This window comes from Schistocerca serialis, chromosome 1 (assembly GCF_023864345.2).
Source record: "Schistocerca serialis cubense isolate TAMUIC-IGC-003099 chromosome 1, iqSchSeri2.2, whole genome shotgun sequence".
NCBI classification, from domain to species: Eukaryota; Metazoa; Arthropoda; class Insecta; order Orthoptera; family Acrididae; genus Schistocerca; species Schistocerca serialis.
In genome coordinates, this window is record NC_064638.1 from 918,961,126 (window position 1) to 918,978,401 (window position 17,276).

Consider the following 17,276-nt stretch of genomic DNA (forward strand, 5'->3'; position numbering starts at 1 on the left):
TTAGTCGTATGGAACTAGAAGTGTAAATAAAAATAAATAAACGAACTGCTACACACAGATATTTATGGTTGTTACTGATGACAGTGACCTTTTCTAATGGTGTAATTGAACAGTAATTGGGGCTCTTCACCTCTTTATGCCCAATGTGTTAAATTTATTTATGTGCAAGGTCACCTGTTAGTCCCTGCACCAGTTATTGATCTTTCACAGGTCTTCTATGATTTTGTTACTGTCTTCTGGCATTGCAACCTTTCTGTAGACAACAGCATCATCTGGGAGCAGATTCAAGTGATTTCCAACATTAACAACTTAATCACTCATGCATATTGTAAACAGTAATGACCTTATAACATTCAATTTCTGTACTATCAAAATAACCTTTATGTACGTCAGTTTCTTTCCAATAAGCATAACGTTTTGCGTTCTGTCTGATCATATGTCTTGAATCTAGCCACAAATTGTGTCAAATATCATCCTGTATTTTGTTCACAAAATGACAGTGTGGAACTGTTATGAATGCCTTCTGGTATTGTGAAATGTTACCAGGAAAAAGAGTGGTATATTTATTCTCAGGTAATGGTCCAGCCATCTTCAATTCTTTTAATGATTTCTCACTATTCTCAAATTATCCTATATTTGCGGGATAACGGTTTGAAATGAACTTGAAATCATCATCTTAATGACCTGCCAACAATACGTCAAGTGTATTTTGGTGTATGCTGGATTGTTTCTGCAGCAAAGAATAATGCCATTCTTTCATGATTTATATTCTCATGTTCTGTCATAGTTTCCCTTTCTCGTGATTTTATACAACACCACTTCAAGTTCTACAAAACCTGGATTGTTGTTCTATATTTTGGTTTGTGTGCTGTAGTTTCTTCTTCACAGCTATTAGTGTACAATAAGAATTTTTTTTAAACTGCACCAATATAGCCCACCCACATATGGTGGCTTATCTACAGTTACGAGTATTCCATTGTCCAATGTGCTGAAGGTCTCACAAAGGCCTTCACAGAATGGCAGTACCCACCCTTCCCTCCCTCCCCAAACTTAGTCCACTACCACATTTCCAGTGCCATATCCACAGACATCCCTAATCCTCCCACCACTCTCAAGAATCAATGACATAGGAGCATCCATTTCGTCACCCAGTATCACCCTGGACTGGAGTAACTGAATCATATCCATCACTCCTTCACCAGGTCATTAATTATCTATCATCTTGCCTGGAAGTGAGGGACATCCTACCGATGATCCTTCTCACCCCACCAAAAGTTGCATTCCATTGCCCACACAGCTCACACAGCATCCCTATGCTCTGCCAGCTCCTTGCTACAGGGCTTGTATCCTTCTGGAAGATCCTCGTTCAAGTCCTGCCCAATTCACCCATCTAGTACATCCTTCTCCAGTCCTGTCACAGACATATCCTGTACCACCAGAGGCAGGACCATCTGTGAAAGTAGCCATGTCATATACCAGCTTTCCTGCAATTTCCATACAACATTTGATGTGGGCATGACCATAAACCAGCTGACCACCAGACTGAATGGATACCGCCAAACTGTGGCCAAGAACAGAGTTGACGCCTAGTGCCACAACATGCTGCTGAACACAACATGCATGTGCATGAAATCAGTGCCTGCTTCACGACCCGGGCCATCTGTATCCTTCCCTCCAACACCATTTTTTTGTAAAATATTTAGATGAAAGTTGTCCTAGCAACACATCCTTCTGTCTCATAATCCTCTAGTCCATAATCTCTGCTAATTCACTGTTACCACACCCTCTACCCAATCCCTCCCCCCCTCCTCATGCATCATACCTCTTTTTCTCTCCATCCACCCCAGGCAACACAACCCCACCCTAGTCCATCTGCCAGACTGCAATCCTGTCACTTTGTATCCGTACATCGTGCCCCACCCCCACCCACACACACACACGGAGAGAGAGAGAGAGAGAGAGAGAGAGAAAGAGTACTCTAGCTCATCAAAGGATGTCTTCTAAAAGCTAATAAAGTTTTCACTCTTTTTTTGTGTGCCTGTTTATAACTCAATGCTTCTGCTACTTAGTGAGTTGTTGCATTTACTACTAAACGAATCACATGCAGAGACATTTATATACTACTGTTGCAGTGCCAAATTAAGTTTCTGATTGATCCTTTACTTCTTGTTAAATTGCAAGCTGAAAAAAGTAAGAGTTCAGATCAAATAATCTGACATTCCCATAAGGATTTGTGAGGGGTAAAGACAAGTTCTAGTAATGCCGTTCAGAGCTTGGTAATGGAGACCTCATATCTCCAGAAGTGGAATTCTTCTTAGTAAAAATTTTTGGTGAATTCTGGTTGCAATGTGAGGTAATGTTTATGTGTAAGTGACGATGCATTTGTTTTCTTGTTAATTCCTTTGGTAAAAGGTGGTTAAGGTTTGAAACTAAAGAAAAGGGTTCATTTTCACACAGGACAAGTGTAATTTGATCTACCACACAATATAAAATCACAGAACAAATACAAAATGTGTCTTTAGCAATAGTGCCGAAGACTATGAAAGTAAAGAAAGAACTGAGAACCAAGCTCTGACAATCCACACCCGACAACAATTTCTCATAAACCTTTACCATCCTAGAGATCACAGAAGCACTGAAAGAAATAAAATGGGTAAAGTGGCTGGTTTAGATGTTCTTATGGCACCTAGGACCTCGAGCTCTACTGTGGCTAACTCAGTTTTACAATGACATCCAACGATCGGAAACACTACCACCACTATTTAAACAAACCAAGATCGTCGCCATTCATAAGCCTGGCAAAGATGGAAAGCTCCCAGAGGACTATAGACCTATAGCTCTTCTAAGTGTATGCTACAAACTATTGGAGAGACTTATTCTCAACAGAATAAAACCCATTGCTGAGAATTTCATTCCTATTGAACAAGCCGGATTTAGACCCGGTCGGAGCTGCTGTGATCAAGTATTATCTCTTACCAAAGGACTTCAAAGGAAGAAAAAGACAGTCGCCGTGTTCATAGATCTATCGTCAGCATATGACACAGTGTGGAGGGAGGCAATGATTCTTAAATTCCAACGCATTATTCCTTGCAAGAAAATGGCTACCCTAATCAACAATATGCTTTCAAATAGATTTTTTGAAGTACACCTAGATGGAGAGATAAGCAAGAAATATAGGTTAAATGATGGCCTGCCCCAAGGATCCGTGCTAGCTCCATTACTTTTTAATATATATACATCAGACCTACCAGAGACATCTTCTAAGAAGTTTATCTATGCAGACCATATTGCTCTCACATATCAACATCAAGACTTCCACAATTCCGAAAGAATCATTGTGGAAGACCTTATTGAAATGGATGAATATTTCGAAACATGGAGGCTCAGACCTAATACTTATAAAATCCAAGTCTCCTGTTTCCACCTCATCAACAGACAGCCAAACTATGCACCGCACGTAGAGTTCAGAGGCCAGCTGCTTAACTACAATCCCCTCCCAAAGTATCTGGGAATTACATTGGTCCGATCTCTGACGTACAAGGAGCACTTATACAAATGCGCAGCAAAAATCGAAACCAGAAATAATGTCCTACACAAACTCACTGGAAGTAGCTGGGGAGCAAGCACCACAGTTCTCATAACATCTGCTCTTGCACTAGTATATTCGGTGGCTGAATACTGCGCTCCGGTCTGGCTAAAGAGCACTCATACAGCAACGGTGGACACCCAGCTAAACGACACCATGAGGCTCATCTCAGGCACTATTAAACCGACGCCCCACCAATGGCTCCCGGTACTGGCTAACATAGCCCCACCTCATCTAAGGCGAAGATCTGCACTGAAAAGGGAATGGCAAAAGTGCGCCAACAACCGTGACCTACCCTTACACGAAGACTGCAAGAATCCCAGCCACAGGCTCAAGTCCCGTAAGCCATCATGGAGATTAGGGCAACAGCTGATCGAGGACAATTATGATATCGACGAAGCCTGGCGTTGGGAATGGGATATGTCTAACCCTGATCACCTTAACTTAGTCTCGGACCCAACCGTACGGCCCAAGGGCTTCGGTCTTCCCAGAAAATCTTGGACAACTTTAAATCGTATCTGAACAGGCTATGGTAGATGTAATTACTGGAAGCACAAATGGGGACAGACTGACTCACCCAACTGCGACTGTGGGAATCCACAAACTCTACATCATATCGCAATGGACTGCCCTACGAGGAGATTCCCTGGCACAATGCAGGAGCTGCACCTCCTGGAGGGAGATGCTTCTGGCTGGCTGAAGGACTTGGACATACAACCATGAGTCTGGTCTACTCTTCTTCTTCTGAAAAACCTATTACTAGATATTATTACTATAATTTCTATGTATTTTTGTGTATTTTGTGTTTTACTTCCTTTTTTAGATCTAATAATTGTTTGTTGCCTGTAACATTGACCATTCATTGTTTTTATACGTTGTTTGTGTTAGTACTTACTTACTGCTGTATTCTATTAGCCATACAAAATATACACTAGAGATATCAATTCTGATTAATGTTTTCCAGTTTGAGTATATATAAAATTTTAAACTAAGTCTGCAACATAAATTCCAGTGCCTCCAGAAAAGATATGCGTATTCCAACAAAGTAACTGCTAAAATATTTTGCTCCCCAACTCTGAAATTTCTGCTAAATCTTATTTAGTACTTCACTGTTAGTGAGACCAATAGATTTAGTTTGCACTCCTCCTTGAATACTTACACTCCTACCACAAAAGTCAGTACTCATGACTGCAACATTTGTGTCCTTACATGTAGTTATACTTGACATTTCAGCATTCTTCATTCCTTCCATGTCCCCGCGCCCCTCCCCCCCCCCCCCCCCCCCCCCCCCGCCCCTTTTTGTTTACCCACAGACTAGTAACTCTATTCCTCTCACACTGCTACTATATAAAGCTGAGTTTCTTTGATTTATCATCTAGCATTTGACAAAAATTACAATGAGTCCTTCTTTAACATTTATTTCATTTTTTATATGTTTTAATTGTGCTGTAGTGTGTCATTCTACTCACTGTAATTATTACATGTTATTGACTCACTGTTTACTTTCTGACATGCGTTTTTGCTTTGGTGAGCAACTTTGACTTCCTTGATATTAATTAGCATTTACTGCCATTTCTTTTTAGATATAATTACTCTTGTCATATATATTGTTACAACATTTTTAGTAATTTTATAACTACTTTTATGTCTTTCAGACTATAAGTTAAGGTCACATTATTATTATCCACCTTCTTCATGACAGTGTAACTTGATGTTACATTATTTGGATACTTAAACACATTCATTTATAATTTTGACAAACAAGATAATTCATTTTAGACAAACTGTATCAAACTACTAATACATTGGAGAACTTAACTGGAGAAAGTCTTGGTATATATTGTTCTTGTAATTATAAATTTGTGTGGTTTGAGGACAGGTACGCATCAAGCTGCAAGTCTGGTAGATTATTGATATTCCCTAACCACTGATTTAATATTAGATTTTGACAGTATTGTGTGTGTGAAAAAAAATGCTGTATAGTTCTGATCTGATCTTAAACTGTAAGTCTGACAACTGACTTGAAGAGAGATAGTTGCCATGTCTGAGATATGCAATGACACATTACCTTCCATTGAAGAACTTTCAGAGCATTGTGAAGGTGTGATGGTAGGTGCAGAAATACATGTTACCATGTTTTCTTCAGTCATTGTGAAAAGGAGTGAGTGTTATTATTTTAATCTTCCTTATAAGTGAACTGCTGGCATTTTATTACCCTTCTTAAAGTTACCATTAACATTAGTGCTTTTGTTTTCAGTATAGGAGACATTATATATGATTAATACTGAAACATGACACTTATGTTGGTTCTAATGGCCTTACATAGTTCTCTTTACAGTATTTTTGTTTTACAGTGTCACGAAAGAAGTTTGCACAGTTGGCCAGAGTTTTTACTCGTCGTAAGAAACGAAGCTCTGCAAAGGCAATTCTTAGCCAAGGTCCTGCACCATCCAGAGATAATTTGCTTTTGAATGCTGAACCCCTCTTAGATGATGATGATGATGACATGGATGAGCATGTTGATAAAGAAGCACAGAGTGGTCATGTTTCACCACAAGTGCGAATAGAGCACCGAGAATAAGGTAACTAGAATACCTAAAATATTTGAGAAATTTATTAAAATTTTACAGAAGAACTTACAGTGTGTTTGTTTCTCAGGAAGAGTAACATTTATAGTTTGGGCTGTAATGTAACTTTTACACACTTCGCTACCTTCACAGATTAATTATAGGCAACTGCTGCTGGCATATACACACAGTTGTTATTATTATTGGTGTCTCTCAGTTCTTCAGTCGTTCATTTTTAGTTTGTGTTGCACCTTCTGTGCTCACTTATTTCTTATCAAGTTTTTTTTCTAATATTATTACCCATTCTTATGCCCATCCCAGCATCTATTAACTTGTAGGTCAGCATGAGGTTATTTCCCCACACTTCAGTGATAGTTTGCTTCCTGTTACTATTACCCATCCTTCCCACATAAGGATATTGGCTAGAATGACTGGAGCAACCTTCTAATGTGAGACTAATAGTGAAAAAATCCTCTCTACATCTAGCTGTTATTAATGAATCGGGATAAAGCTAATGTTAAGTGGAAGGTCATTCACATATATAAGGAACAGGAGTGGCCCAAAAAATTGAACCCTGTGGGACTCCCTTTGCGATTTCCCCCAAGTCACTAAAATTTTCTACCTTCCCAACATTGTCTGAATTGTTCAGTGTGACCTTTTGCATTCTGTTTTGCAAGTATGATTCAAACAAGCTGTGCGTAAAACCATCAGTTCCATAAGACTTGAGTTCTTCTAAGAGAGTATCATGATTTACACAATCAAACACTATGGAAATACCACAAAAAATATCAACTGGTAATATATTATCAATTAAGGCTTGTACTATTTGATGAGTGAATGTATAAATAGCATTTTCAATTGAGCAACCTGGAATGCAAACTGTGATATGCTAAGTAAATTGTTTTCACTTAATTGTGTGACTGCTCTTGAGAATATTACCTTTTCGAATGTTTTGGAAAACGGTGTCAGTAAGGAATTTGGATGATAATTATTTAAGTCTGTCCAGTCACCTTTCTTATGCAGTTTATTAATAACTGCATGTTTTAACCTGGATGAAAAAATTCCCTGTGTCAGTGACATACTGCATATGTCACCAAGGACATTACTTATTAAGTTGGAATAACTTTTAAGAATTCTGTTTGAAATTCCATCAACCCTACAAGAGCTCTTCTTTTTATATACTGACTGGCTGTCCTGCCTCCCGTTTGACAATGTCCTCCTTAAAATACTACAGTATTTTTTGTAGTATGCAAGTAATGCCTGATCTTCAGTCACTCTGGCCTTTACATAAATTTCACTCTTCTCTGAAGTGAGATTTTAATTCCCTTAATTATCCACAGCGTACTTGTTTTTTAATGGATTTTCTAGATAACCTTTTTATGTGAGCAGCTTTCAGATACTGACACAAATGATTATGGAATAAACTAAATTTGATATTAGCATCTCTTTCTACATATACCTCATCCCATACCACCCCTTTTAGCTTTGCATGAACCTGCCTCAGAGTTTTAAGATGTCGTATTGTTTATTTCCATTAAATGTGCTTCAGATAGTTCATTAGCAAGATGCACATAAATTGTTTCAGCCTGAGCACTGTCTATAAAAATTTATGAGTAAGTGTCCTACTAGTTTGCTGCACATGAGTTAGAAAGCTGACTACTGAAATTAGATTGAAACACCCAAATAATAATTCTATTTCATTTTTTCTGTCCACATCTTTTAAGAAATCTACATTGAAATCTCTACAAACTATTAACTGTTTCTTCTTGTCTGACAGGTAGCTCAATAATGCATCTAGGTTTCTCATAAATAGCTGAATGTTTTGTAGAGGGGATCTGTAGGCTGTTATAATTGTCAAAGATGTATTCTGCAGTAACAACTCACAAGCATATTTTTCTTGGTTTTGATCAACATAAAAACTACTTGTTTCAACATTTTTTTCTCTGTGTCCAACTGTTACATACATATGTTGCAACTCCTTCTTTTCCCATGTTGCGCTCCTCTGAAAATCTGGAAATTAGATTATTCAGCATTTAAAAACATTCTTGAACGTTTAAAACTACTTTTTTTAAGTGTACATTCTTACAAGTTATGGATTTAGGAGTGTTATCCACAATATTACACATTTTAGCGCATAGTATGATCTAATAAAAAGGAATTGTCACTCTTTACGATATCATTTTACTGATCTGTATTTTCTGCACATACTTCACATCACATCACAGAATGGGACAGAGACAGCCACTTTTCATAACTGTAACAATTTTGCTTTGTTGTCTTTGCATTTATAACAATGAGCGTATTTGCATTCTGGAACCCACTTACTTCTCAGTGGTGATCCCAGATAGCCATGCTACCAACTGATGAATGTTCCTCACAAGGAAACCTCCCCATCGCACCCCCGTGAGATTTAGTTAGAAGTTGGCACAGGGATAGACCTTGAAAAACTGAACACGGATCAATCGAGAAAACAGGAAGAAGTTGTGTGGAACTACGAAAAAAATAAGCAAAATATACAAACTGAGTAGGCCATGTGCAAGGTTGGCAACATCTAGGAGACTGTCAGCTTGCGAGCGCCATGGTCCCGTGGTTAGCGTGAGGCAACTGCGGAATGAGAGGTCTTTGGTTCAAATCTTCTCTCAAGTGAAAACTTTAATTTTTTATTTTCAGACAATTATTAAAGTTCAGGCACTCACACATAATCAACTTCGCTCTCCAAAATTCCAGGACATGTTTAGATTTGCTTGGACATATGCAGGATTTGACGGTCTACACACGGAAACATTTGAAAACGTAAAAAACATATGTTCTGACAGAACACAGGGAAAACTGTGCGACTGCGAAACTCATTTGTTCAGTTTATGTGACAACTCTTATGTTTTCATCACTTTTTTGGGAGTGATTATCACATCCACAAGAAAACCTAAATCGGGCAAGGTAGAAGAATCTTTTTACCCATTCGCCAAGTGTGCAAGTTCAGTGGGTCGACAACATATTCCTGTCATGTGACGCACATGCCGTCACCAGTGTTGTATAGAATATATCAGACGTGTTTTCCTGTGGAGGAATCGGTTGACCTATGACCTTGTGATCAAATGTTTTCGGTTCCTACTGGAGAGGCACGTCCTTTCGTCTACTAATTGCACGGTTTTGCGGTGCGGTCGCAAAACACAGACACTAAACTTTTTACAGTGAACAGAGACGTCAATGAATGAACGGACAGATAATAACTTTGCGAAAATAAAGAAAATAAAATTTTCACTAGAGGGCGGACGCGAACCAGGGACCTCTCGTTCCGCAGCCGTTTACTCTAACCACGGGACCACGGCGCTCCTGAGCTCAGATTGTCCTTGATGTTGCCAATCATGCACATGGACTACTCAGTTTGTATATTTTGCTTATTTTTTCATAGTTTCACACAACTTCTTCCTGTTTTCTCGATTGATCTGTGTTCAGTTTTTCAAGGACTATCCACTGCGTCAATTTATAACTAAATCTGAGGGGGGTGCGATGAGGAGGTTCCCTTGTCAGAAGAGTCTCCTTTTGAACCATGTGTACCATGTGTGCTTTTACCAATTCCAATCTCAGTTGCTTGAGTAATAGCCGCTTGAAATATCCAGTCCTTTGTTTGCTTTGTGTATTACAAATGCACTTATGCCAGCAAAGTTCAACATGGCATAAAATTTGTATAATGAAAAGCACCTTTGTTGCCTTCCAACATTATATTCTGAATACATGGCATCAACCACATCTGCTCCACTCTTTGTTGAATTACATAGCATAATAATCTTTGGCTTCTCATTAATCTAATTGTTTGTATGCAATGATGACACCAAGGTTACACACTTATCTCTTTGATATGTAGGACATCAATGTGAAATTGTCCCTAAATCTGAATATTTCTCTGTTTTTTGTGAGGCAAGAATTCCAAAGGAATTTGTCTTTTTTTGTGTGTGATGTTCCCCTGAGTGTAAGCTTATAATCTGTATAAAGTTTTCTAGCAAGATTTTAGCTTGTGAGATAATTATCAAGGGTAATTCCTTCCTGTTCACTTCACTGGCTCTGAAAATCTGAGCACAGCGTCCTTGGAAAAAACCTGCAGGTTATTGTCCCACATATACCTCTAAACTTTTTACATAGTATTTTTTTGAATTTGCAAAGTTAAATATTGTGATTTCATACTGTCCATGGAAGGAATGTGCACTTGGAAAGAACAGTGCCCCCAACAAAACAGGAAGATTTCATCCACTGTAAGGTATTCAGTTGTTGTTTAGCGCCTTCTGCAATTTTTTTTTTTTTTTTTCCAAATCTCTCTGTAAAATCCTTTTTATGTTCCCCTCTTGTGTGAATATTATCCAACGTATCACATCTCAAAAGAAAATGAAATCTTTGCAGTGACATACTTTGAGGAAAGATTTTTGTCTCTGTGCCACAAGTGACCCAGAATTCTTCCATATTCGTTTTGCCCCTACAAAGAATGTCATGAATGTACAAAAGACCTCAAAATGCTGTAAACTCCCTTTTTCCCAATTTTCTTGCAGATTTCAGCTTATTTTTCTAAAGAGGTATTACATGATCTGTGTAAGTATTTGTGCTCTGTAATATCAATTCAAGTAAGACAACCAAGTGACGTGGCGCAGCGGTTAGGACACTGGACTTGCATCCGGGAGGACAACGGTTCAATCCTACATCCGGCCATCCTAATTTAGGTTTTCTGTGATTTCCCTAAATCACTTCAGGCAAATGCTGGTATGGTTCCTTTGAAAGGGCGTGGCTCACTTCCTTCCCATCCTTCCATAATCAGATGAGACCAATGACCTCACTGGTTAGTCTCTTCCACTAAATCAACCGAGCTAAACCAAATTGAGCAAGTCATCATCAATGAATAGTTTCCAGGCCTTGACAATGGCATTATAATTTCTGGCTTTGCCACTGGCACCGTGCAAATGCTAAATTATATTGTGATATCTGGTATGGACGTTTTTGTTGGGAACTTTTTCAGCCATTTAGTTTGTCTGTGTCTCAACAAATAGTAAGGTGATGATTCACTGCAAGAGGGATCCCAACCAAATGCGCTAGTTGCTAGAGAATCTCGATTAGTGTTGGTGAGTGTACCCACATTTCTGACACTAATGACAGCATTGTTTTCACTGCCCAGTTGTTGGTCACTCACATCACTTTCTTTGTAATGATCACATCATCAGTATCACTTTCTAATAACGGTTTTTCAATTTCCTTCATACTTAGTGGACATTGACAAACCATTTTTGAACAGTTTCATAGCACACAGTCAGTATAACAAGAAAAGTGCAAAAGCAGAAAAAGCTTGTAACGGAAGCAGGATGTATAGGACCCGGGACAACCGGGAGAAACCTGGGAATTTTTTCATCCTGGAGAAAACCGGGGAATTTTTTAGAATTCCGGGAATTTTTCATTGTTTTAGTTTTCTGTTAAATTTTTGTAATTTTGGCTGGTAAGAACCGATACTCTAACAAAGGATGTTACTGTATCCTGCTACTGCAGAATAATACTTAATCAATAAAACATAAATGAGAGAAAAAAAATGAAAATAATTTAAATTGCAAAGGAAATGCGCCATACAAGACGATGACGACACACAGTGCTCATGCCAGCGTGTGCGAACAGCAATATGTGTCAAAGGCTTTAGGAAGACTGTGCAATGGTTCATAACAACAAGAAGGAGAGCTTCTGTAAAGTTTGGAAGGTAGGAGACGAGATACTGACAGAAGTAAAGCTGTGAGGACTAGGCGTGAGTCGTGCTTCGGTAGCTCAGATGGTAGAGCACTTGCCCGCGAAAGGCAAAGGTCCCGAGTTCGAGTCTCGGTCGGGTGCACAGTTTTAATCTGCCAGGAAGTTTCAAAAATGGAATGGATGACAAATTTTTCAGTAGTGACTTTTTAGTCCTGTTGTATGGTGGTAGCAAACAGTGTGGCTTGGATCATTGCATGAGACTGGGCAAGTCAGACACAAAAGGTGTGTGAACAAATATTAACTGATCTTTCAGCACCTTTTGTTGTTGTCAGATACATTAGAGACTGATCATAAAACAGTCTTGTAATGTGCTACTTTCAATACCTTTCAACAAAAACAATTATTGATAAATTTATTTAATTGGACAGATAAAAAAATCTGCTAACCAATTGGCGGCTGAACACACACATAAAAGACTGCTGTGATAGGCAAGCTTTCAGAGCCAGTGGCTCCTTCTTCAGGCAGAATGGTTGAAGAGGAAGGAAGCAGGGTGAAGGAAGAGGACTGGAGAGGTCTAGGAAAAGGTGTAGATACAGTCTTTCCTTCTCATCCTGCAGGGTGAGACTCCCCTGACTCTGTGTTCTGGGTGACTTTCCCAAAATCTGTTCTTTTTCCTAGACCTCTCCAGTCCTTTTCCTTCACCCTGCTTCCTTCTCCTTCAACCCTTCTGCCTGAAGAAAGAGCCACTGGCTCTGAAAGCTTGCCTATCACAACAGTCTTTTACGTGTGTGTTCTGTCACCGCTTGGTGAGTAGATTTTTCATCTATCCATTTCAATATATTTCTTATTACAGCCTGGTGGAGTTTCAGTTTCATTATGCTCACTTGTCCCACCTCATGTGCTGGCTTGTACACTATGGACTGTCTGTTACTGCCATGCAGCAACACTAGATTACTCTTAATTCTTCATGTTTTCATATACCTATTAATATATATTGTTAAACTGAAAGTCTCACTAGGCATATTTAGAATTGGTGTATTAATGTGCACATAAAATTTGAATGCTGTGTTGCTCTCCATGATTTTTATCATGCATCACTGAGAGGACTGTGGCCCAGAAAACCTCCACTGTTATACACAGACCTGAACAGCAATTCGCCGTGGTGGACAGTTTGGAACACCAATAATGTGACAATTCACTGATCCTCTTCTGACCTTATAGAATGACAATAAAAAGCTCTTGAAAGGATTGGGACATATATGGATTATGCCATTATGCCAGGACCTTCTGTACTAGTTGTGCAAATCCTCAGTGTGACCATGGTGCTCTGTGCCATGTAGTGGATCTACTGTGAGTGACTGCAATATTAGTGTGTACCCAGGACCAAAAACAATTCTATATGAACTGATGAAAGATGCTGCAATTTCCTGGCTAGATGGCAAAGACATTAATTTTTAAGGATTATGTGTTTACTGTCCATCTTCCTTAAAACTGTCAACTCTTTTAATGTAAATTTATTGTTTCACTTAATTGCCCTTTTTATTACTTACATTATTGTTAATTTAATGTTATTTTTATTGCTAGTCTTGAAGTCTACAATTACATGGCTACCCTGGAATTCACGCATAAGAGCCTGGCAGAGGGTTCTTTGAATCAACTTCAGACTATTTCTCTGCCATTCGACTCTCTTAACAGCACATACGAAAAATGAACACTTAAATTTTTCCTTATGAGCTCTGATATCTCTTATTTCATTGTGATCATCATTTCTCCATATGTAGGTTGGCATCAATAAAATATTTTCGCATTCAGAGAAGAAAGTTAGTCATTGAAATTTCATGACAAGATCTTGCCACAACAAAAAACATGCCTTATTTTAATAATTGCCACCCCAACTTGTGTATCATATCCATGAAACACACTGCTTATTTCGTGATAATACAAAATGAGCTGCCATTCTTTCGATTTTTTTGATATCCTCTGTCAATCCTACCTGCTACAGATCCAATACTGCACAACAATACTCTGGAAGAGGGCACCTAATCATAGCACAGGAAATCTATTTAGTAGACCTGTTGCATCTCCTGAGTGTTCTGCAAATAAAACAACAGTCTTTGGTTTGCCTTCCTCACAAAATAGTCTATGTGATTGTTCCAATCTGAGTTAATCGTAATTGTAATTCCTAGATATTTAATTGAATTGACAGCATGTGGATTTGTGTGATGGGTCATTCACTTTATTGTTCCTTTCTACTGGTTCGTACAGATTAGTTTTACTGGCCACTTTAAATTCCATTACGTTGCACATTGTTCTGCCCATTTTATTGCCTATTTTATATTTATTTTATAGCTTATACACACAAAACTTAAGATGATACTTTTCTCAGCTCCTCAGCTGGAGTAATGTAAAAGTTTAATGTACTGTGTACCATATATTACCATGTACCATATTTATGCCAAACAATAAATAAAACAGGTAAAACAATGGTACAGTGTCCATCCTTGGCACTCTAATGTACAGAAGGTGTCACACAATCAGTTATGTTTAAAATCGTTGTTGTTGTTGTTGTGGTCTTCAGTCCTGAGACTGGTTTGATGCAGCTCTCCATGCTACTCTATCCTGTGCAGGCTTCTTCATCTCCCAGTACCTACTGCAACCTACATCCTTCTGAATCTGCCTAGTGTATTCATCTCTTGGTCTCCCTCTACGATTTTTACCCTCCACGCTGCCCTCCAATGCTAAATTTGTGATCCCTTGATGCCTCAAAACATGTCCTACCAACCGATCCCTTCTTCTAGTCAAGTTGTGCCACAAACTTCTCTTCTTCCCAATCCTATTCAATACCTCCTCATTAGTTACGTGATCTACCCATCTAATCTTCGGCATTCTTCTGTAGCACCACATTTCGAAAGCTTCTATTCTCTTCTTGTCCAAACTAGTTATCGTCCATGTTTCACTTTCGTACATGGCTGTATCTCACACATTTATTTTTATATAAGAAGTGGTGCCTGGTATTTACTTTATATGCAGTTGAAATCACATGTTAGGTAAATTCACAATTTTTAAATGTAGATCTTGACATTTTATGTCAAATTTAAATGTGTTGTTCACCCATTATCTTTCACTGATTGTTTCAAAACTCCTGCATGTATCATGGAAATTGTGTTATTTTGAATTCTGAGTTCTACAAAAATGTATTTTGTATGACAATAGACCCTTTCATCAGTTGTAAACTACATATGTGCTTTCTGTAAATTTTGGCAGTAGTATCCTTATTGGACAGTCATCCCTTATATATTCAATGTACATCTACATGATAACAAGGTAATCAATGTGAGAATGCCAAGTAATTTAAGTGGGTCACTGGAAAATCCATTTGCTGTTAAGCAGGGTCTATTGTTATTCTGCATATCAAATTACATAAGGCATTAGCAGAAGACTACCTGTATAATGTTCAGAAATGATTTTTTTATATGAGATTTAACACAGCTTGTTGTCTCTGATAATTATACTATCCTGGTGAATGGTGTCAAATGGTTATGAAGAGTACTATACACTGCAGTACTGCTTAGTTTTAAATATATATCTTCTGATTTTTGGTGTCCAAACTTTAAATAAATACACATTTTAATTTAACCTTTAATCAATACATTTATTTTAGGTATATTGTCTGAATTGTTAATTTGAAGCAGGCTAATTGACATCCTTTTCTTTTTTTTTTTTTTTTTTTCCAGACTGATTCTGGAGCGAGAATTCACCTGTAAATGGAAAAGCCTTAGTTTTGTCTTGGCTTATGTCTACAATGCTTGCATCTTACTTAAATTATGTGATTTTCACTTCTGTATAGTATAAAGTGAATTTGTAAGTATGTGCCATTTTGTGTGTGTGCGTGTGTGCGTGTGTGTGTGTGTGTGTGTGTGTGTGTGTGTTTCCGAGAGAGAGAAAGCAGTTGTCAAGCTACAGTGAATTGCTGCCATTTCACTATGTCTTATATACATTTATCAGGGGCTCATATTAAGTAATCATTTCCACCATTTCTGTTATAAATTATCTCTTTATGAATATTTAATTGGTTTAGGTTGCTTTGAAGAGTACTGGGTTTATTGTATTAACAGAATTAGATCACCTGCTTAGAAATTGGACTTAAAATTTATCTTTGTTTATATGACACACATCTTTCTTGTTTAAATTAAATTTTTGTTTTGAGGAAAGAATTTGGAACAGCACCAAGAGACATGAAAGATACATGAAATATGCCACTTGCAGACTTGATTCTTGCAGCACAATTTTTCCTTCTTTGATACAGGCTAGTACAGGCAAGAAACTTTACCACTGGTAGAGTTATTAGGCATTTCTTCCATACTACCTATACTGACATGTTGCAGTTTATTGTCCACAGTGGTTACTTCATAATATTTTTGTTTGATATGCTTGCTGAAAAAGTTAACATTTAATGAGAATGGTAGAACTTTATAGCTTTGAGCACTGGAGCTAATGACAGGCTTGTACTCCTTTCAAACATTATTTGTAGGTTGTAAAAACTTCTGAGTACTTTGATAATGAAGTAAATGAAAAAGATTATGATTGTCTGTGAAAGTAATATATGTTTCTCAAGTTGTAAGTTAAAGACATTGTTAAGTGAAGTGACAGTACTGCAAAGTTTTGCAATCACTAAAAAGAGTTCATCATTGTTAATCACATACTAAAACAATTATTAGTAGTCCACTCAAGGTCAGACATATCATTAGGTTGCAAATTGAAGACCAGAAGGAGCAAAGGGGATGGGAGAGCCGGTGATACTTCATTGCATTTACTAAGATACTTGTAGATCAGCAGTTTCTTAACTATTTTTGTAGGCAAGAATTTATCCAATGGGGGGAGGGCAGCTGACACCCGCCCCCCCCCAAAAAAAGTCCTCACAAACCTAACTCTCATTCTGCCATCTCAGATAGACAGATGCAGCAATTCCCTACCACTTTGAAGAAAACTAAAACAGGTAGTGGATACTGACCAGTAGCAGATATACGCTTTGTCACTTGTCATTAAATCTGAAATCTGTTTCATAGTTCATCATGAAAATAACATGAATTAACAGCCCCTCCCCATCCACCTCCCTCCATCAACTCAGATCCTGGGTACACTCTTGTTTGTAGATACACAAAATGAATGGAGATATCATACAAAAAACCATATTACAAAGAAATTTCATTCCCTTAGCTGATTGCCTATCAACAACTGTGTTCTATACATCCACCTTGCCTTAATTTTCTCTGTTGTTGGCTCTGACAAGGGGAACATACCTACTCATTATCACTGATTTCGTCCAGTTGTGTGGTATACGCAGGGCATGGCCACAAATGAAAGTGGTGGAAATGCGAGTTCCAGCTGGCCAAGTTTTGGAAAAAATACCA

The 17,276-nt window shown here is 38.1% G+C and overlaps 1 protein-coding gene across 2 annotated transcripts in view; it reads left to right on the forward strand.

The window, feature by feature from the left end:
• The window catches only part of LOC126412337 (CUE domain-containing protein 1), a 222,038-nt gene that overhangs the window by 164,444 nt on the left and 40,318 nt on the right, over window positions 1-17,276 (forward strand). The window contains exons 7-8 of one of the 2 annotated variants that reach the window (XM_050081883.1): window positions 5,941-6,168; window positions 15,600-15,775. In XM_050081883.1, coding sequence (XP_049937840.1) covers window positions 5,941-6,167 — 227 coding nt within the window. In that variant the 3' untranslated portion in view covers window position 6,168; window positions 15,600-15,775. Of the gene's footprint in view, window positions 1-5,940; window positions 6,169-15,599; window positions 15,776-17,276 lie in introns of those variants that run through there. The other variant, XM_050081892.1, reaches the window with a different exon arrangement.